Genomic DNA, 22147 nt, shown 5'->3' on the forward strand with positions numbered 1-22147 from the left:
AGCAGGAATTATTTATGGCAACAATGAGCAACAAGGGATGACTTGTACCCATCCAGGAGTGTTCAGCCACTCGGCCTGGGGGGACACAGCACCATGACATGTTCCAGGGCTATGACCACATCTGCACTTGAGGGGAGCTGTCCCAGGGTAACCCCCACCCTCACACAAGTTCCCTGGGATATAATTAGTAATTAAGAACAAATGGAGCCCATGAGGAACTGAGCTGCCCTGAGCTGGGGCAGCAGAGCCTCTGGTGGTGGCCACCCAACCAGCCCCTAAGGCCACCAGTGCCTCTGAAACCCAGTCCCCACCCCAGGTGTTTCTAGGGACATGGGGACTGCCCAGTTTAAAGGGGGAAAGAAAATAAAAGATGTGGCAAATTTTCAGTTGCAATGACCTGAAGATGTTCCCTTCCTAAGGCTCTGACAATCAGGGTACAATGAAGGAAAGAGAGGAGTGTAGAAGGGCTCTTCCTCTGCCACAACAGCCATGGGATCCAAATGAAAACCAGTGGGTTTATTAAGCAGTGGCAGCAACAAATCCCTGGATCAGATTTCTGAGGGATGTGAGGGATCCATCCCTGGACAACTTCAGGATGTGATGAGTTTCCAGAACTTTAGCTTCAGCTCCAGATCAAACACAAGGAACTGATGTGGCTGGTGGAGTCAGAGACCAGGGGCATCAACCCAACAGCCCCAGCGTTTCCCCAGGAACTCCTCTTTGAAAGACTCAGATATCCCAGTTTGGGATAAATCAATAAGTTGGGCAAACCCATGGGGCAGGAGGAGCAGAGGGAAGGCTCATTTTAACCCAGACCAATCTGAGGACACTTGGGCTTTCTGCCACGAGAAGTGAAGCTCTGCTCCCCACCCTAACCCAGCCCCTTCTCCCCCCACACAGCTCCTGCCCTGCCCCACGGCTCCTCTACGGATCGGTGGGACCTTGGATCAAGTGCTCCCCAACACTGAAGCCACTTGCACCATTTGTGAGGTGAGGGAGGCACCAGCCTGACCAGCAAAACCAGAGATTTTCTGTAACCAAACATGGAGATGCTGGGAGGGCTGGAGCAGCTCTGCTCTGGAGCCAGGCTGGGAGAGTTGGGGTGTTGAGCCTGGAGAAGAGAAGGCTCCAGGGAGAGCTGAGAGCAGCTTCCAGTGCCTGAAGGGGCTCCAGGAAAGCTGGGGAGGGGCTTGGGACAAGGGCAGGGAGGGATGGGAGCAGGGGGAAGGGTTTCCAGCTGGCAGAGGGAGCTGGAGCTGAGATGGGAGGGAGAAATTCTGGGCTGTGAGGGTGGGGAGAGCCTGGCCCAGGTTGCCCAGGGAAGCTGTGGCTGCCCCATCCCTGGGGGGGTTGAAGGGCAGGTTGGATGGGGCTTGGAGCAGCCTGGGCTGCTGGGAGGTGTCCCTGCCCATGCAGGGGGGGAGGTCTCTTCCCACCCAATCCAGTCTGGGATGCTAGGAAAGGAAAGAAAAAGCACCCCAAAACTCCAAATGGAATCAACCAGGAGAAAGTGTTCCAAGGTCAGAGATTCCCAGCTGGGACTGACTCAAAGGGAAAAGCTGCTCCCAGCGCTGCTCCCTGCACAGGCAGACATGTCCATCTTCCAGCCTCCCATCAGGACAGGACATGGCCATGCTCCCAGTGACAGGGACACAGCAGAACCCACAGGGACCCTTCAGTGAAGAGTGGAGCTGCTCTCTGGCCCAGCCCAGGACTCCTCTTCCTCAGGCTCCTCCTTGGCCACACAAACCAGCCTGCATGGGCTGGACCCTCATGGGCCGGGACGTTGGCTCCCTCTCTGGAAAAGGCTGATCTCAATTTACAGCTCTGTTGAGAATCTCAAGTGTTTTTCTTCCCATTTAGGGGGACTCTTGCCAGGACATTCCAAGTTTCCAGAGAAACCCACGCTCTCTGCCCTGTGCAGAGCTCGGGCTCTTCCATCCTCGGCCCAGACAAAGCCCAAGGTCCCTCAGCATCTCCCTGTTTACAGGGGAAATTCCCCACTGCTCTGATGCAGAATGGGAAGGACTCTCATCCTCAGACCATTCCCAAAGTCACTCGAGCAGCAGGTTTTCCTTTGCTACCATTATTTTTTTTCCTGACAGAAGAACCTGTATCTGTTGATGTCCTGGACAGCCCCACGTTCTGTGTCCCCTCCCGTGCACACCCGGTCGGTTCCCGCGCTGGCTCCTTGTGAACGGGGCTCCAGGAGGTGAGCAAGTGCCTTCAGAGCTTGTCATGAGGGCCTGAAATCAAGACTCATCTGGGGGCTTCACAATCCAGGAGCAGGTCTTTAATACCATCAGGAGACCTGCTGGCTCTGCAGCTGCTGAGAGGAGGTTGGAGCCAGGGGGGTCGGGCTCTGCTCCCCAGGAACAAGCGACAGGACAAGAGGGAACGGCCTCAAGTTGTGCCAGGGGAGGTTGAGGTTGGATCTGGGGAACAATTTCTCCCTGGCAAGGGTTGTCAGGGCCTGGCCCAGGCTGCCCAGGGCAGGGGGGGAGTCCCCATCCCTGGAGGGGTTTCCAAGCCCTGGAGATGGTGCTGAGGGACACGGGGCAGGGGTGGCCTGGGCAGGGCTGGGGGAGCAGTGGGACTGGAGGATCTTCAAGGTCATAACTATTCCATGATTCTAACACAGGAGACAGGGACCCTGTAGGTGGGACACCCACTCACAGAGGGGTTCCAGCAAGATGGTTTGGACTGGGGCTTGACCAGGACACCCCACAGGGGACAGGGGGACACAGGAGGTCAGTGTGTTGCTTCCACGGGTCTCAGCTCTCACAGCAAAAATGCTCTGAGCAACAAACCTTGAGGTGGCAAATGTTCACCTGCTGCAGTTTCCCAGGGTGGGAAGCAGGAGGAGATGGTTCACACCCTCTGAGGTATCTGGTGACCACAGTCCTGCTGAGCTGCCTCCTCCAAGTGTTCTGGATCTTCCCCTGTCTCCCATCTTAGATGTTTGAACTGATGGCACCTGGACCAGCACCTTAAAGGTCTTTTCCAACCAAAACGATTCTATGAATGTCTTTATCTTGATGGGTCCTGTGATTGCCTGGGAAGTGTCACTGCTGAAGGGTGTGCTCCAAAGGTGTTTTAAATGTGAAGAAAAAATGGTTCTTTTTATCAACCTGCCCTTTCCAACTCCCGAAGAGCACATCAGAGTTGTCCATCAAGTCACAGCAGAAGCACTTGGTTGGCAACTGGAAATGCATCATGTGCCTCCTGGAGTTCTGCTCAGCTGAGTTTCAATGAGCCAGGAAAGGAGGTTACTTCAAGATCTAGGAAACAAGTTTCTGAGCAGAACTTGAGAACAAGTCCATGGGGACAGGCTGGTGGTACTTTTTGCCATCTCTACAGTGGCCAAGGAGCACAGCTGAACCTGCTGGTGCTTCCTCAGCATGAGGAAAAACTTCTTTCCTGTGAGGGTGGCAGAGCCCTGGGCCAGGCTGCCCAGAGGCTGTGGAGCCTCCTTCTCTGGAGACTTTCAAGACCCATCTGGAGGTTCCTGTGGGACCTGCCCTAAGTGTTCCTGTTGCAGCAGAGGGGTTGGACTTGATGATCTTCAGAGGTCCCTTCCAACCCCTGAGACTCTGTGGATCCATGGCTCTATGAAAGGATGAGGCAGCAAAGGTGTGTTGCTCCACTCAGAGAAGAATCAGATCAATCCTGTGCCCAGAGCCCCACAAGCACCAGGACTTCATCCCATACTTCCTGAGCTCCAGCTCAGTGCCCTCTGCAGAGGACAAGCTGGACACCCTGAGAAACATCACAGGCTGCTCTGGGTTCAAATTCAAGCTACAATCTGGTGTCTGGGGTTTATGTTCCTTCCTGACTGGGTTAGAGCACTAGTTGAACATCCCAGGCACAACTTTTTATCCTAGCATGATAAAAGTTGGGTTGGAAGGACCTCAAATCCCACCCAGTCCCACCCCTGCATGGGCAGGGACACCTCCCAGCAGCCCAGGCTGCTCCAAGCCCCATCCAACCTGCCCTTCAACACCCCCAGGGATGGGGCAGCCACAGCTTCCCTGGGCAACCTGGGCCAGGCTCTCCCCACCCTCACAGCCCAGAATTTCTCCCTCCCATCTCAGCTCCAGCTCCCTCTGCCAGCTGGAAACCCTTCCCCCTGCTCCCACCCCTCCTGCCCTTGTCCCAGGTCCCTCCCCAGCCATTTTCTGCCTCTGCACAGGGCTCTGCCCTCAGCAGCAGATCCCAAGGTCGTTCCCCAGACAAACACATTCACAGCAGCCTCTGGTGTGACCTGCTCTTCAGTGACACTCAACAAGGAATGTCCCACCCTGGACTTGGCTGCCCTGGGGACAGAAAAGAGGGAATTCCTGTATCCTGGTTTTGTAGAAAAGAAATCTTTTTCTTGGGGGTAATTCCAGCCTGTAATGTAAAATTACGCAAAGCTTTGTGAAACCAGGTGTGGATCAGAGCAGGTTCCTTGGCAGGCAGAAGGGAAAGGCTCTTGGTGGTGTCTCTATGCCATAAAAAGCAGGTCACATTCCTGCACAAATGCCAGAGGAACGAGCCCAGTTTGGCACCATCACCTTGGTACCATCCCAAGTGTTGGTCCTCCACATAAACCCCAACTAATGTGATGGCACAGGAAGAAGGAAGGCTTTTGAGCCATGCTCATGAGCAGGACAACTGGTCAGCCTGGAGAAGGAGACCTTAGAGCACCTTCCAGTGTTTCCACAAAACCACATGGCAACACCTCCAGCCACACCTGACCATGGATCAGTGTGCACTGGAGCCCACCTGGGCGTGGGAGGTTCTGGTGCCAGACTCTGATGCTTTGCTCAAGTGGCTTCTCTGCCATGTTTCAGGATTGCAGTAGGATGGGGGAGGTTCTGGCACCCAGGTGCTCACATGCCACACAAACAACGAGCAGGTTGCCACCCAAGAGCAGGTACAGGAGCACACGTTGTTATGAGTAGCCTGGTAACCAGCCAGTCGAGCTGCTAAGATCATAGAATACCAGGTTGGAAGGGACCTCAAGGATCACCCAGTCCAGGTGGGTTGTCAGCTTCGCTATGGTCACTCAGGTAGGTGCTGGCCCTGGCACACACCAGCAGGTGATGCTGCTCAGCACAGCAGCTACAAGGAAAATCTTTCCTGAAATCGAAATGAGTAACAACCTTGCAGGAAAAGTCAGGACAAGAGAGACTGAGACCCTGGCCCAAGTTGCCCAGGGAAGCTGTGGCTGCCCCATCCCTGGGGGTGTTGAAGGGCAGGTTGGATGGGGCTTGGAGCAGCCTGGGCTGCTGGGAGGTGTCCCTGCCCATGCAGGGGGGGCACTGGGTGGGATTTGAGGTCCCTTCCAACCCAAACCAGCCTGGGATTCTGTGATCAACCGACTTCTCCAAGTGGGTGGACCCATCAAGCCTACCTTTCTTGAAGGTCGTGGAGAGACTGCTCAGCCCTGTGGAGACCCTCCAGGTCTTTCATCATCTTCTTCATGTGCTCCTTGGAGTAGCGGTTCTGGATGTAGGCGAACCAGCAGCCGCCCACGCCGATGACGATGGACACCACCAGCATGAAGTCCTTCAGGTGGTTGTGCCGAGTCACTGGAAGAGAACCAGAGATCTGCTGAAGGGGAGAGCTGGGTTAGACATTGGGAAGAAATGATCCACTGTAAGGGTGGTGAGGAAATGGAAGGGCTTGCCCAGGGTTTGTGCAGCCTGGTCTAGCGGGAGGGCTCCCTGCTCAGGGCGGGGGGGGTGGGACTTGATGGTCTTTAAGGTCCCTTCCAACCTTCATGATTCTATGAGTGGAAAAGGACACTACATGAGGATTAACTCTGGAACACTGCATCCAGCACCAGAGCTGGAGCTGTGGGACCTTGAGATGCTGTTAGAAGGAACTGTGGCCCAGGTTTCACCGAGGGGGAAAAGCGACATCACCAGTGAGGAGGAAAAGCAGCAGCTTGGCAAGGTTTACAGAACCTGACTGGGAAGAAGAGTCACTTAAAAGGAAATGTGGAAACATGAAAAGACTCGAGTAAATAGGAGGGGGATTAAGTGCTAAACAAAAATGTGATTCAAGCAGAATTGTTTTGACTGTTTATTAATTGCAAATCCTCAAGCAAGGATGAACTGAGAAATCTAGAAGTGGGGAAGAGAAGCTCAGCAGAGCTCCCTGACCCCAGACATGCAGCACCTGCTGCCTGGGAACTAAAGAAGGAAGATTCAGCCTGGAGCAAAGGAGGCTGAGGGGAGACCTGCTGGCTCTGCAGCTGCTGAGAGGAGGTTGGAGCCAGGGGGGTCGGGCTCTGCTCCCCAGGAACAAGCGACAGGACAAGAGGGAACGGCCTCAAGTTGTGCCAGGGGAGGTTGAGGTTGGATCTGGGGAACAATTTCTCCCTGGCAAGGGTTGTCAGGGCCTGGCCCAGGCTGCCCAGGGCAGGGGGGGAGTCCCCATCCCTGGAGGGGTTTCCAAGCCCTGGAGATGGTGCTGAGGGACACGGGGCAGGGGTGGCCTGGGCAGGGCTGGACTGGGTGACCTTAAAGGGCTTTTCTAACACAAATATGATTTACTCTGTAATTTTACCGAGTGAACATAATCTCCTGCTAAAAAGCAACCAATGCCACCTGTCCCTTGCAGTCTGACCTATCACAGTGATGCCCCCAGCAAGGGCTCCCCCAGCACCTCATGATGTACCAGCAGCTTTAACCTACCCCCACAAGGCACACACAGGATCCCCTGTTGGGAGGGACCCCCCACGCTGAGTGGGGCTGTTTGTGCTGCTGAAACACAGACACTGCAGCTGTAAAATGTAAAGGAAGAAGAGAAACAGGTTCTTTGCTCCAGAGAAGCTCTCATACTGAGATGCCTTCCAGACGCTGGTGCCAGGGAGCCTTTCCAGGAGCACCATTTTTCTTAGAAGCAGATGAAAAATAGCTTGGCAAGATCTCAAAGCCTGGTCCTGACTGTGTCTCAGTGAGGCAAAGTGTTCTGGATAAAACCCAGGTAGCTCCTCTGCCCTCCACTGGAGCCAGGCTGGGAGAGTTGGGGTGTTGAGCCTGGAGAAGAGAAGGCTCCAGGGAGAGCTGAGAGCAGCTTCCAGGGCCTGAAGGGGCTCCAGGAAAGCTGGGGAGGGGCTTGGGACAAGGGCAGGGAGGGATGGGAGCAGGGGGAAGGGTTTCCAGCTGGCAGAGGGAGCTGGAGCTGAGATGGGAGGGAGAAATTCTGGGCTGTGAGGGTGGGGAGAGCCTGGCCCAGGTTGCCCAGGGAAGCTGTGGCTGCCCCATCCCTGGGGGTGTTGAAGGGCAGGTTGGATGGGGCTTGGAGCAGCCTGGGCTGCTGGGAGGTGTCCCTGCCTGTGCAGGGGTGGGACTGGATGGGATTTAATGTCCCTTCCCACCAAAACCAATCTGGGATTTAACCATAACTTGTCACAAAAGCAGAGCTGGGGCCAACAGGGAAGGGCACCTGGGGTCATGCTGTTCACTTGGGAGGTGGAAACCCAAAGCCATAGGGCAAAGCCAACCCAGGGCTGGGGGGGCTGCCCACCAGATCTGCATGGAGGAGGGACAGAGCTGCTGGTCCCCTGACTGCAGTGGAGGGACCTCCCTCTGCAGGGAGGGATGGGACATTTTCCCAAACACTCAGCAGACACCCAAGCAACATCTCCCCTTATCTTCACAACCAGCACCACATGATCCATCATCTCACGCGCCCCAGAGGAGCTCAATCATGCTCTGAAAACATGAAGAGAAGGCTCCAGGGAGAGCTGAGAGCAGCTTCCAGGGCCTGAAGGGGCTCCAGGAAAGCTGGGGAGGGGCTTGGGACAAGGGCAGGGAGGGATGGGAGCAGGGGGAAGGGTTTCCAGCTGGCAGAGGGAGCTGGAGCTGAGATGGGAGGGAGAAATTCTGGGCTGTGAGGGTGGGGAGAGCCTGGCCCAGGTTGCCCAGGGAAGCTGTGGCTGCCCCATCCCTGGGGGTGTTGAAGGGCAGGTTGGATGGGGCTTGGAGCAGCCTGGGCTGCTGGGAGGTGTCCCTGCCCAAGCAGGGGTGGGACTGGATGGGATTTAATGTCCCTTCCCACCAAAACCAATCTGGGATTTAACCATAACTTGTCACAAAAGCAGAGCTGGGGCCAACAGGGAAGGGCACCTGGGGTCATGCTGTTCACTTGGGAGGTGGAAACCTAAAGCCATAGGGCAAAGCCAACCCAGGGCTGAGGGGGCTGCCCACCAGATCTGCATGGAGGAGGGACAGAGCTGCTGGTCCCCTGACTGCAGTGGAGGGACCTCCCTCTGCAGGGAGGGATGGGACATTTTCCCAAACACTCAGCAGACACCCAAGCAACATCTCCCCTTATCTTCACAACCAGCACCACATGATCCATCATCTCACGCGCCCCAGAGGAGCTCAATCATGCTCTGAAAACATTCACTCCTGAATTCAACACTGAAGAAATAAACAAGAGGAATATTGGCCCCGTTTCCCATTCCGGATGGATTATCACAACATCCTCTTCCTAAGCAGCAGCTCCTGGCAAGTCCCTGCAGAGACGTCATTTCTAATCCCTTTTATTTGGTGTTTGGAGAAGACTCCTGGGCTGACCTGTTCAGGTGGTTTGTTCCCACCCTCCCACCCATCCAACCACACCTCTTAGAGCTTCTCTCTCCTGTAGGGTTTGCTCCACCATCCCCTTCTTCCCCTGGCTCAGCCCACCCTGCACAGCACCTGAAGCTACAGGCAAGTCCAGGTGCTGCACAGAGAACCTGCCAGTCCCACCTCCAGCTGAGTCACCTCCTGTGCCCGGGGCTGAGGTTCTCAGCCTCACCACACCACAACTATCCTTCCTCTGCAGCAGCTTTGGCTCAAGGCAGGAGGACAAGGGAACTCAATGAAACCTCAGCTTGGATGTGGATGGAGCCTCTTGGCTTCCTAGAATTTCTCTTGATGAGGTACAGAATTAGTGGCTCCGTTCCTGGGAAGAAATGCAGGGGTAGAAAAGGCTCAACTCAGCCAAGTTGGCTTTTCTCTCCAAAGAGAAATGAAATCCTCAGCCCACTTGGCTGCTTTCAGCATGGAATTCCCCTCTTCCCACCATGGTTTTGGAGCAACCTGGTCTAGTGGGATGTGTCTCTGCCCACAGCAGGGGTTGGGACTGGATGGTCTTTCAGGTCCCTTTGCACCCAAACCAGTCTGGAATATCAGCACAAGGACTGACCCAGTGCTTGGGTGCTAAAGCTGTCAGGAAGAACTGCTGCAGGACAAGCTGATCTTCCCAGGGTCACGAGCACCTTTCCAAGGCAGCACCAAAGGCTGCAAGTGATGACAGCTGAGGTCTTCAGGCACAAAATGCCTTTTCTGGGATAGTTCTTGCCAAGCACAGGCCACCCATGGGACAGCAGAGGTGGGCTGCCCTGCCCTGCAGCTCAGCACGGGGCAGGAGAACCTGGGCACACCCCACTCTCCCACCTGCTCCTGCTCCTGCACCTTCCAAGACCTCCCTCAGGCAGGAGAAGGTGCTGGTTTTCATGTTTAACACCACCCATCACTGCTGCCTGCACAAGGAGGGGCGGGATCAGTCTCTCCCACCATGGCTGGCATCAGTTCTCCCTCTGAGCACCCACCAAGGCTTGTGCTCCTCCAGTCCTGGTGGAGTGGCCCTCCAGGGGGTTGGATGCCCAAGGTGACCAAAGATAATCCTTCTACTCTCAATTTTCTCCCTGCTTTTTCACTTGCTGTACCAGAACATGGAGCTATTTTAGCTGTTGAGCCTCTGGATCAGCTGCCCCAAGACAGAGGCCAAGGGCCCTGCCAGACTCTGGAGCAGCTTCTCCAGCCCAACCTCAGCCTGACTCTATCCCTGTTACTGCCAGGAGCCATCTCCCCTCCTGCAGCTGGGCAGCTCAGCCTGTTCTCCCTGCTCCCCCTTCCCTGCCAGCCCCTGGGCCAAGCCAGGAGCACATCACCCCTGCAAAAGCTGCAGGAAAATGCAACATACACCAAGGAAAACCTTTTTTCTTCCTCCTTTTGCAGGGAAGGTGGAAGATGGGACAGGATTTTACCCAAGGCAGCAGTTGCTTGCTCCAGGCAGTCCTGCTGCAGCAGGATGATCCCTGGAGGTCCCTCCCAAGCCTGATGATTCTGTGACCTCCTGTGGCTCCAGCCCTGCTCACAGCAGCCCAGCAGTCCCAGTAGTCCCAGCAGTCCCAGCAGCCCTGCCCCTCTCTGAGGGCTGAAAGCAGCAGGTGAAGCCCTGGGAACAGCCCCACTGAGCACCAACCTCAGGGGTCTCCGGCAAATGGGTCCCATGGTGAGAGATACAAACTCAAACCCTCCATTTTTTAAACAAAAAGTTTCCCAAACTTTTGCTCTGGGAACAGCAGCAGGAGGGGCTGTCAGGGAAAATCAGCTGCTTCACAGGAGCTTACATAAGAACTGCTAAAAAAGGGAGAAGTGACCCCCTGGGCCCATCCCACACCCATGGTTACATTTCAGCTGAAATATCAGAAAAAAACACTTACAGGACTCACTGATTTTTTAATTTCCCCAAGTGGCTTCACTGGAACAGTGACATTGCCCTTTTGTCAGACCCAAGGCAGGGAAGGAGAACCCCAGGGCAGCTGTGGAACAGGGACTTGGCCCAGGGGCAGCTGCAGGAAACCAACAAGTGTCCATCCCTAAAACACCAAACCAGGCCAACCTCTTGAGAAGCTTCCACAGTAGCAACTACAATTCTCCTGCCTATGTCCAGCCCAGACCTCCAGAGGAGGCTCCGGAGGTGCTGGGAGGGCTGGAGCAGCTCTGGAGCCAGGCTGGGAGAGTTGGGGTGTTCAGCCTGGGGAAGAGAAGGCTCCAGGGAGAGCTGAGAGCAGCTTCCAGGGCCTGAAGGGGCTCCAGGAAAGCTGGGGAGGGGCTTGGGACAAGGGCAGGGAGGGATGGGAGCAGGGGGAAGGGTTTCCAGCTGGCAGAGGGAGCTGGAGCTGAGATGGGAGGGAGAAATTCTGGGCTGTGAGGGTGGGGAGAGCCTGGCCCAGGTTGCCCAGGGAAGCTGTGGCTGGCCCCTCCCTCGGAGTGTTGTAGGGCAGGTTGGATGGGGCTTGGAGCAGCCTGGGCTGCTGGGAGGTGTCCCTGCCCATGCAGAGGGGGGCACTGGGTGGGCTTTGAGGTCCCTTCCCACCTAAACCAGTCTGGGATTCCATGATTCTCTGGTGCCCACTCCCTGGCTTTCAAGGGCTGTTGATCTTTAAGGAGCACCCAGACCTCAAGCCCCAACTTTTCCACCTGGTGCTTCTGGCACATGGGACTGAGAAAACAACACGGTAACACAAAGGGAGCTTGTGAATGGGGCTCTTCTGTGGAGGTGCAGGCATCCAAACACCAGCCTCTGCACTGTAAATATTTGAAGTGGATGGTAAATCTCCCAGAGATAAATTCATCTGGTATTTGGTTAAGAGTTCCTGCTGCTTTAAACATCTAATGATTCAGCAGATCTCAGAGTACTTGTCAAATATGCTTTTAGGTGCAATAAAGAGAAACAAATGGGCTCCAGGGGAAGCTCTGCTGAAGGAAACTCAGCTTCACCCACCCCAGATGGGGGCACCAAGGAATAACCTTGTACTGAAAAGCCACGGAAACCTCTCCTGAAACCTGCAGCCAACAAACAAGTCCCTCTCCTTTGGCTCTGGGACAGGAGGCCCAAAGTCCCTAGGATGGGTAACTCAGGGCAGAGCATTTTGTCAGTCTTTTAAGCCCACATGGTACCACGTGGAGCCTTCAACCCTCCCGGAGTCTCCATCTCTTGAGAGTTACAAAACCCAAGAATTTATCTTCACTTTCCACCCACAATATCGATTGCTTTGAATTTTACTGCCTTTTTTTTCTTTTCCCCCTCAAATTCCCTCCCCCTGTTTCACCTGAAGTTCTATTTTGTGCTGGATAAATTCCTGAACCCCAGCAGCAGGACACCAACAGGACATGGGCACAGAAGAGGCAATTGCTTCATCTTGCTTAATTATAATTTCACCACACAACTTCACACTTGAGGAAATTACAGAGCTGCAGCCCCACAAGTGGGCAGACCTGTCTGAAGAAGACAACACCATGTCTGGAGTCTGGCATAAGGGATCAGCCCTCGTGGGACACCAGGATCAGCAGAACCTGGCCAGGTGCCCCACTCAACTACCTGATGTTTCTTGAGGCCTTTGCAACAAATGACAGGACATCAGAGAAGCTCCCTAGCCCCGGGATGGCAGAACCTGCACCTGCTTCATGTGGCAGAGGAACCTCAATTGGTGCCTGTGCTGGACTCCTGACCAAAGGAGCTGTCTCTGGCTTTAGGAGTCTGCAGGCAGCAGTTCTGGGGCTCTAATCCAGGCTGATTTGATTTTAATGCCTTTAAAGCTGAGGTGAATGGAAAGTGTTTTTAAGAGAGAAGAAAAACCCTTGTCAAGAGGGAAGACAAAGACTTTAAACCCTGCTCCTGTGCCACATCCTTGTGCCAGCAGCTCCTTCCTCTCAGCAGGGAGGGCATGGAGATGCTGGGAGGGCTGGAGCAGCTCTGGAGCCAGGCTGGGAGAGTTGGGGTGTTCAGCCTGGAGAAGAGAAGGCTCCAGGGAGAGCTGAGAGCAGCTTCCAGTGCCTGAAGGGGCTCCAGGAAAGCTGGGGAGGGGCTTGGGACAAGGGCAGGGAGGGATGGGAGCAGGGGGAAGGGTTTCCAGCTGGCAGAGGGAGCTGGAGCTGAGATGGGAGGGAGAAATTCTGGGCTGTGAGGGTGGGGAGAGCCTGGCCCAGGTTGCCCAGGGAAGCTGTGGCTGCCCCATCCCTGGGGGTGTTGAAGGGCAGGTTGGATGGGGCTTGGAGCAGCCTGGGCTGCTGGGAGGTGTCCCTGCCCATGCAGGGGTGGGACTGGGTGGGCTTTAAGATCCCTTCTCACCCAAACCAGTCCCTGATACTATGAACAACAGAGATAACAGGAGACCACCTCCACTGGCCTTCCAGAAAGAGCTCCTACAGGAGGGTAGCTGAGCTGCTCCACCTGTCACTGCTTCTGCAGCTGAAAAGGTCACCAAGGACTTCATGAATGGCCTGTTGCAAAAGGCTGCTGAAAAAGTCTCCTTCTCAACCTCTTCCTCAAGGAACCACTTTCAGATAAACAACTTCTCAGCTTCACAGCAGCACAAACAGGAGACAAATCCATTCAGTTACCCAAAAAACAGGCACTATCACCCCCTCAGAAGCCTGGATTCCCTCCTTCAGCTGAAGCTCCAGGACAAGTTCCCCTGCTCAGGTACCCGACAGACAGACCCAGGACCTCCCAGCCCTCACTGATGTGCAACAACCTGGCTGGGATGGTTCACTGCCCACTTTCATCTGGGTGACCCAGGAGGGGCAGGTTCCTGGGCCACCAGAGCTGCCTGGTGACACGGAACGAGCAGCTGGAACGGTCGTGAATCTCAATCCATCACAGCTCATTTACTTTGCCATTTGCAGCTCCCAAGAACTGCCTGAAAACTCCCCCTCCAAAGCACAGGAGCTCCTGGGATCCAGCTCTTGTTGGATCAGCAGCAACCACAGCACTTGCCCCCTGTCTCCTCCACCCCTGTCCCTCACCACTGGCCACCCAAAAGCTGCTCCTGCAGCACAGGCCCAGGACAAACACAACAATCAGCACAAACCAAACTCTGCCTCAAGGGAAAGATCCTTTTCAAATTCTGGAAGCACAAATGACTGCTTGTGAAACCCAGGCTTCTCATTCCCTGAGCTTAGAGCTCTGCCAAACCTCCTCAGGCTGTCTTGGTTTGCTCTCTGTGGCCACTTTGCCCAGGATTTGCCTCCCTGCACCTTTCCCCAGGGATTTGGACACAGGCTGAGAACAGGGGAACTCTGCACCCACAGAGGGACTTGTAAAACCAAACTAACTTGCAGCAGTAATGGAAGGTGCATAATCCCCTGCCCTGGGCCAAGGGCTGGGCAGCCTGGACAGGGAAGGCTGGGAAAAGCCAAAACACCTGAACCTCTCCTGGAGACTGTTGGGAGATCTGTGTCCCAAAGAGTCAATTATAGAATCTCAGACTGGTTTGGGTTGGAAGAGACCTGAAGGACCATCCAGTCCCAATCCCCTGCCATGGGCAGGGACACCTCCCACCAGCCCAGGCTGCTCCAGCCCCATCCAACCTGCCCTTGGGACACTCCCAGTAAAAAATCTCCCTGTGTCCTGCAGCAGACAGGGGGTTCAGCAACCTGCAGACCTGTCACACACACACCCTCCCAAATTTGTCTCTATTCTTTGTAATCCACTGCTCATGAGCTGCCTCCTGCCACTGTTCCTGGACACACTGAGTTACCCTGCAGAAGGGCTCCTGACAGTTTGTTCAGTGCTGCATCTGAACCCACGTGTCAACGTCCTGTGTTTTTAGACCTGGACTAAGTACAAAAGCTCCTCTTTTCACCTCCTATGGATTTTAATTTAATATGTAAACAACTGCAGTTCACAAATGGAATACTTTTGGTTGGAAAAGACCTCCAGGATCCTCCAGCCCAACCTGTTCCCCCAGCCCTGCCCAGGCCACCCCTGCCCCGTGTCCCTCAGCACCATCTCCAGGGCTTGGAAACCCCTCCAGGGATGGGGACTCCCTCCCTGCCCTGGGCAGCCTGGGCCAGGCCCTGACAACCCTTGCCAGGGAGAAATTGTTCCCCAGATCCAACCTCAACCTCCCCTGGCACAACTTGAGGCCGTTCCCTCTTGTCCTGTCGCTTGTTCCTGGGGAGCAGAGCCCGACCCCCCTGGCTCCAACCTCCTCTCAGCAGCTGCAGAGCCAGCAGGTCTCCCCTCAGCCTCCTTTGCTCCAGGCTGGACACCCCCAGCTCCCTCAGCTGCTCCTCACAAGTGCAGGTTCATCCACCCCATCTATCCCAGCACTGAACAGCAGCAGATGTTTAAAAAAGCCACGTGAAGACCAGAGGAAGCACAAAGCAGAGGCTCTGAAGGTGCAAACCTCCAGGCAGCAGCAATGGAAGCTGTGGGAGCTCCTGAGCCAGAATTTGCTCCCAGACTGTTGCAGCTCCACCATGGGAAAAACCACTCATCCATCTTCACTTGAAACCTCCTGCAGGAGGGAGGTGATACCAGGAGCAGGGCAGGAGCCTGTGGGGGCTCAGGCAACACAACCTGCCCTCAACATCCATCTCCTCAGGCCCTTTGATCAGGGAAGGTTTCTGTTCACCTTACGAAAGCTCTAAAGCTCATGAGAAAGAGGTGAGTAAGAGGGAGATAAAAAAAAGTACCTTTAATCTAGAGGAGACCTGAACCAATGCAAAAGCAGCACCAGGAGCAGCTCTGAGATAAACATCAGAGGCCTCCTGAGATCCCGCCAACAGATGCATGTGATCAACATCAAAGGAACCCAGTCCTTCCTTCTCATCGGCCTAAATGCCTTCCCATCCAGCTCACATTGTCATTTTCCTCCTCCAGAAGTGGGTGATCTGCATCCAGTCACCAACAGAGCCCCGGGCAGGCAGGGTGGCTGCTGCCAGCAGCTGGAAACCTCCCCAGGGGGCTCAGCACCTCCAGGAAGGATGGGAGGGTTGAGAGGGATGGAAGCCAGGCTGGGAGAGTTGGGGTGTTCAGCCTGGAGAAGAGACCTTAGAGCAGCTTCCAGTGCCTGAAGGGGCTCCAGGAAAGCTGGGGAGGGGCTTGGGACAAGGGCAGGGAGGGATGGGAGCAGGGGGAAGGGTTTCCAGCTGGCAGAGGGAGCTGGAGCTGAGATGGGAGGGAGAAATTCTGGGCTGTGAGGGTGGGGAGAGCCTGGCCCAGGTTGCCCAGGGAAGCTGTGGCTGCCCCATCCCTGAGGGGGTTGAAGGGCAGGTTGGATGGGGCTTGGAGCAGCCTGGGCTGCTGGGAGGTGTCCCTGCCCATGCAGGGGGGGACTGGGTGGGATTTAAGGTCCCTTCCTACCCAACCATTCCATGATTTTCACATTCTATGGTTTTACTCTAGGGACACAGGAGATCCCAGCCAGCCAGGGGGTCCCACTGCAGCAGCCTATCAGATGGAAACCCAAGCTCAGCAAGCAAGATCCCTCCAGGCTATGAAGCTGCCCTAATAAATCCAGAGACAACCTGCTCCTGGATCCAGAAGAATTATCCCAAGGATGGTTTATGTAGGTGAGGCCGTGCAGGGCCAAGTTTGGTTCCCACAGCTCTGTCTCTCAACACTGATCCTCTCGATAAAGAGCCAAAGGACTCTGAGTGTTGGCACTTACAGAGAGGAGGCCCAAAGAGCACCGTGTCCAGTGCCTTCAGCTGCAGCTTCTGCCTGTGGCTTCGGTCTGTCATCTTCAGAACACTCCCCATCATGGTCACGTTGTTCACTGCGAGCCTGTCAGCAACAATCAGGAGTGAAAAAAGAAGCAGGAGGAATGGTCACATCCACCTGGCCCAGTAACTGACCCAACACTGGGAACGTGGAGCCTATGGGAAGAGAAATGCAACAGGCAGGACCTGAAAGCTCCCAGCTTGGGCTGTCAGGACAGAGGAAGTCCCTCAAAGATTGTCACCTCTGGCACTGGGTATCTCCTTGAAGGAGCTCAGCAGTGGTGTCTTTGGTTTTCCTTGGAGACAGCAGGAAAAAACAAGGCCATCTATTTCACTGAGGCAGACTGGTGGTGTTGGAAGGGAGCTCTGGAGATCATCCATCCAACCCCCTGGGTAACCCTTCAGCTGGGAGCTTCAAGGCTGCTTAGATGCAGCCTGGGAAGCCAAGATGCTGGGGGGGCTGAACGAGGGGGGAGAAGCTCCAGGGCTGGGCTGGGTTAGGGAGGAGGCTGTGGCAGAGCCAGGACACAGCCCAGCTCTGCCCCAGGGCAGGGCTTTAGCTCTACATAGGCAGCTTCAGGCACAGGCAGGTGAAGTCCAACAGCCCATGAGGGTGGCAGAGCCTTGGGACAGGCTGAGCAAGAGGTTGTGGAGCCTCCTTCTTCAGAGACATTCAAAACCTGCCTGGACATGACCCTGTGCCACCTGCTCTGTGGGATACAGCCTGGGCAGGGGAATTGGTCTGATGATCTCCAGAGGTCCCTTCCAACCCCCATGCTGGGACTGTGTGATACAGACCAGCAGGGATGGTACTAATGACCACATGGCTTCTACATGGACCTGTAGCAATAAGACAAGGGGTGATGGTTTTAAACTGGAAGAGGGGAGGTGCAGGTCAGGCATTAGGAAGATATTCTTGCTGTGAGGGTGGGGAGAGCCTGGCCCAGGTTGCCCAGGGAAGCTGTGGCTGCCCCATCCCTGGCAGTGTTGAAGGGCAGGTTGGATGGGGCTTGGAGCAGCCTGGGCTGCTGGGAGGTGTCCCTGCCCATGCAGGGGTGGGACCGGGTGGGATTTAAGGTCTTTTTCAACCCAAACCACTCCATAACTCTATGATGATTCTATGACTGGGTTGGCAGCTTCTCCCTCCTCCCCATGCAGACACTCTCACTCAGGCCAAGTCCCTCCCTGCACAGAGGGCCAGAGCAGGGCCAGAGGCTCCCGAGGTCCCCCAGGCAGGAACTGGCCCTGGCTCTGCTCACACCAAGGAACTGCCCCCCATGTTACGAGTCACCTCGGACCCGGGGTGTTCCCTGGCACACCCCAGAGGAACAGAGGGCAGTGCAGGGACACTGACCTGGGCATGGCATGGCCACTCAGCTGCAGCTTTCGGAAGGTCTCCTCGTACTGCGGCAGCTCCACGTAGCTGATGAGCCACTGAACCACCTCGTCCACCGTCCAGTTATACACTGCAGGAGGCAGGAAACAACCAGAGCAGCTGAGTGGTTTCACCAAGCAACTAACATCATGGAGAGAGAAACAAGAGCAGAACTTCACCAGACACACCTCGTCCTACCACCTTCAGCAAAGGGAAATTACCTGCAGAGTTTAAACGTGTTCTTGTTAAGTGTGAAGTGACTGGGAGGGGACATGAAATCCTGGGGAGCAACAGGGAGATGGTGCTGGGCTGGAGCAGCTCTGCTCTGGAGCCAGGCTGGGAGAGCTGGGGTGTTCAGCCTGGAGAAGAGAAGGCTCCAGGGAGACCTGAGAGCAGCTTCCAGGGCCTGAAGGGGCTCCAGGAAAGCTGGGGAGGGGCTTGGGACAAGGGCAGGGAGGGATGGGAGCAGGGGGAAGGGTTTCCAGCTGGCAGAGGGAGCTGGAGCTGAGATGGGAGGGAGAAATTCTGGGCTGTGAGGGTGGGGAGAGCCTGGCCCAGGTTGCCCAGGGAAGCTGTGGCTGCCCCATCCCTGGCAGTGTTGAAGGGCAGGTTGGATGGGGCTTGGAGCAGCCTGGGCTGCTGGGAGGTGTCCCTGCCCATGCAGGGGTGGGACTGGAGGAGCTTTGAGGTCCCTCCCACCCAAACCAGTCAGGGATTCCAGGATTAGGCAAGAACTCATCCCCCTGGGACACTCCAGGCAATCCCACAGGTGGTGGTTGCTGGGTGATGACCATTGCTCAGCTGCTCCTCACACCTGGGGCTGCCAGATGTTCCACTCACAGACACCACCAAGCACACTGTGCACCAGGCCTGGTGCTGCCCCAGCAGAGCCTCTGAGAACAAAACGTTTCAGGGTGGTTGATCTGACATGGTGCTTCCAGCTCCCAAACATGCAAGGAGGCCATCAGATAGAGCAGCAGCCCCAGGCAGCACTGGCCCAGGTGAGGCTGCCCTGGCTCTGCTGCAGTGTCACCAGGAGCACCCACGGGAGAGGCTACACCCAAGGTGCTGGCAGCCCTGAAGTGAAATCACTTTGTCCCCAGGAGATGCTGCTGTCTCCAAACTCCCCACTAAGCACCTTCACCCCCACCACATCCCCAACCCCCTGCCACGCTGACCTCAGCCATCACAGCTGCTGACCTGCTCTGAAAGCCTCATCCCTCCCCCAGACCCGTCCCCCCTGGCAGCACCAGATGCAGAAACGCTCTAAGAAAGTGGGTGCAAAGAGCTGGAGGGAGGGATGTGGGGCAGGGGGTGCAGCAGCCCAGGTCACCTGAAGTGCCTCCCCTCTGCATTTGGGGACTGGCTGTTGGAGCTGAGCCCCAGGGGCTCAGGGAAGGAAACCAAGGTCCTGGTGCCTGGTTCTGTTGAACCAACATCCACGGCGAGGGCAGAGGAAATAACAAGAGAGGTTTTTGCCCCAGGGCTGAGCAGGGTTTGTTGGGCTAATTTTATGGACTTCTGCCTTTGCTCAGCATGGCCTGAGCTCCTCCTGCATTTACCCAACCATCAGGTAGTTCTGAAAGGTGGGAGATGCCCCATCCCTGCCAACATTCCAGGTGAGGTTACAACCTGGTTTTGTTGAAGATGTCCCTGCTCATTGCAGGAGGGGTGGGCTAGATCTGACCTTTCAAGGTCCAACCCAAACCATCCAGTGATTCTGTGAACCCAGGGTTCTGGGCTGGACATTGCCCACAGCTGTTGGTCACCACCTTGCACATTTCTGGCCCAACACCCACTGGTCCCTCTCTCACACCTCCAACAGCTGAGGAGAGAAAAAAATGCTGACCTGAGGGCTGCTGAGTTCAGAGCCTGCATGGACACTTCTTAAGAGTCAACCATGAGTTGTCCAACAAATATGAGAAACATCTTCAAGCTTTAAATGCTGGCAAGATGACAAAGCAGATAGAGCAAGAGCCAAGCACTGAGCAAAGCAGAGCAGGGCTTGAACAGAAGGTGTCATCTCCATGTAATGCTTGCAATGGTGGGGAGAGCCTGGCCCAGGTTGTCCAGGGAAGCTGTGGCTGCCCCATCCCTGGGGGTGTTGAAGGGCAGGTTGGATGGGGCTTGGAGCAGCCTGGGCTGCTGGGAGGTGTCCCTGCCCATGCAGGGGTGGGACTGGATGGTGTTTAAGGTCCCTCAAACCCAACCAGTCTGTGAGTTTATGATCTGCTACTCCAGTGGCTTTGGTAGAGCCAGGCTTACTGAGGTGTTTACACATCAAATCCAACACCTTGTGAGAACATCACACCCTTTATATTTTTGGCTAATTAGGGGGCAGAAACCCCTCCATAGAGTCATGGACTGGTTTGGGTTGGAAGGCACCCTAAAGCTCATCTAGCTCCAACTCCCTGCCATGGGCTGGGCAGTTCCCACTGGACCAGGTTGCTCCAAGCCAGGAACAGCAAAAACAGCAGGTTGGAAAAGCATTTGCTGGAAAATTGAGGTCAGAAATGGGCAAAGCAGCCCCAGGCACCCACCAGTGATGGGCACAGCTGCCCAGGCACCCACCAGTGATGGGCACAGCTGCCCAGGCTCCCTGTCTGAGCTCCAGTCCTAATCCAAAGCTGCTTTCCATGCCAGCACAAAGATATGGATCTTTTCTACAAGTCTGATTCTACTCAGCTTGGCTCGGGCTCCAAGGCCAAGGTCAGGCTCCTTAGGACACTGTCCTCTGGAAACCAGGAATTCATTTCATCCCCTGGGTGTGCAGAAAGGAAAACAAGAGTGGGAACTAACCCCAGGAATAAAGCAGAAGAAGGAAACCAGTTCTGCCCCAGCAGCTCAAGCCAAGACACGACAGGTCCCGTGAGCGCCCCGGGCAGGGAGAGAGCAAAAGCAGCTCAGCAATTAAGAGACCTGGGGAGTATCATGGGATGTTCTCCTCCAGCCCTTAACGATTTCCACCCTTTCCCAGCCAACATTAAAATACACTTCAGGCAAAGCCATCTGTAAACAGCTGCTCCATGGGATAAACATTTCTCACAGGAGGCACAGAGGAGACTGAGCGACTCGTCAGCAGCAACTCGGGCTCCCCAGGGGTTTGGACAAGAACTCCCAGCTCGTGGCTGCCCATCTCCATGGGACAGGGAGCCTGGAGCTGGAGAAACAACTCCAGGGTCGGGCACAGAACCACTGTGTTTTCAAACTGCCCTTCAAATGATGTCCCTAAGGATTTATTCTGTCCTGGGATTCTGAGGGACTAAAACGTTCCTTACAACTCTGGCTACACAAGGTATGGAGAAGACAGAGAGATCAGACACAAATGGCACAGGACATCAGTGAGATATCACAGAAGAACAGATTGGTTTGGGTTGGAAGGACCTTAAAGCTCATCCAGTTCTAATCCCACCCCTGCATGGGCAGGGACACCTCCCAGCAGCCCAGGCTGCTCCAAGCCCCATCCAACCTGCCCTTCAACACCCCCAGGGATGGGGCAGCCACAGCTTCCCTGGGCAACCTGGGCCAGGCTCTCCCCACCCTCACAGCCCAGAATTTCTCCCTCCCATCTCAGCTCCAGCTCCCTCTGCCAGCTGGAAACCCTTCCCCCTGCTCCCATCCCTCCCTGCCCTTGTCCCAAGCCCCTCCCCAGCTTTCCTGGAGCCCCTTCAGGCCCTGGAAGCTGCTCTCAGCTCTCCCTGGAGCCTTCTCTTCTCCAGGCTGGACACCCCAACTCTCCCAGCCTGGCTCCAGAGAAAAAACCAGACGTTCTGGGTCTCGAGAGCACCATGATGACAAGCACAGCAAGAGAAAAGGAAAAGCACCTGAGGAGGAGGATGGGGCAGCCCATGGCACCATTCCATGCAGTGAGGAACTCCAAATACAGTCAACTCTAACCCCATGTTCTGCAGAAGTGCAGATCTTCCCACTCCTACACCCACCCCCAATTTCCATTCTCATGGCACTGAAGGATTCCCTAATTTGTGCTACTGGACTTTAGATAAAGCACCATCCTACCACAAAGCCCCTCAATGGAAGACAAACAGTTTCCTAACTAGAAAGAAGGAAGAAAAATGGGGTTTACAATTTCTCAAAATAGAAAATCCAAAATTCTGGTCAGGAAAAAAAGCCCAAACCAAAGTGAAATGGTGCCTTTTGCCCCGGGGCTGGGGCAGCCAGGGAGGCACCAAGGAATCCAAAAGTTCTTCCCAAGATTTAGAAGTTTCAGGAAGTTTCCCAGCAGGGACTGAGCTTCCAGCCCTCCCTGGGTCAGCTGCCTGTGGTGAAGAACAAACCCCTTTTCTGAGCAGCTTATTCCTGCAGCAAGTGAATTTATGTTCTCTTCCAGGTTCAGGAATTTGTTCCACCTTCTTTTCACTGGATTAAGGAGCTTTTCAGGTTCAGCAAATTTCTTCTGAGCAAAACACATCCTGAAGATCTGGATGTGTGGACGTGGATGGGTGTAGAGATGTCCCATGCAGCTCTGCTG

At 55.3% G+C, this 22147-nt stretch overlaps 1 protein-coding gene across 1 annotated transcript in view; it reads right to left on the minus strand.

Moving 5' to 3' along the window:
- Positions 1–22147, minus strand: part of STIM1 (stromal interaction molecule 1) — a 60384-nt gene that overhangs the window by 27620 nt on the left and 10617 nt on the right. The window contains exons 3-5 of the mRNA XM_010008281.1: positions 17638–17749; positions 16232–16347; positions 5399–5576 (exon numbers count right to left, since the gene is read on the minus strand). Coding sequence (XP_010006583.1) covers positions 5399–5576; positions 16232–16347; positions 17638–17749 — 406 coding nt within the window. The remainder of the gene's footprint in view (positions 1–5398; positions 5577–16231; positions 16348–17637; positions 17750–22147) is intronic.

The sequence above is a fragment of the Chaetura pelagica genome, unplaced genomic scaffold, assembly GCF_000747805.2.
Source record: "Chaetura pelagica isolate M959 unplaced genomic scaffold, ChaPel_1.0 scaffold802, whole genome shotgun sequence".
In the NCBI taxonomy this organism is placed as follows: domain Eukaryota; kingdom Metazoa; phylum Chordata; class Aves; order Apodiformes; family Apodidae; genus Chaetura; species Chaetura pelagica.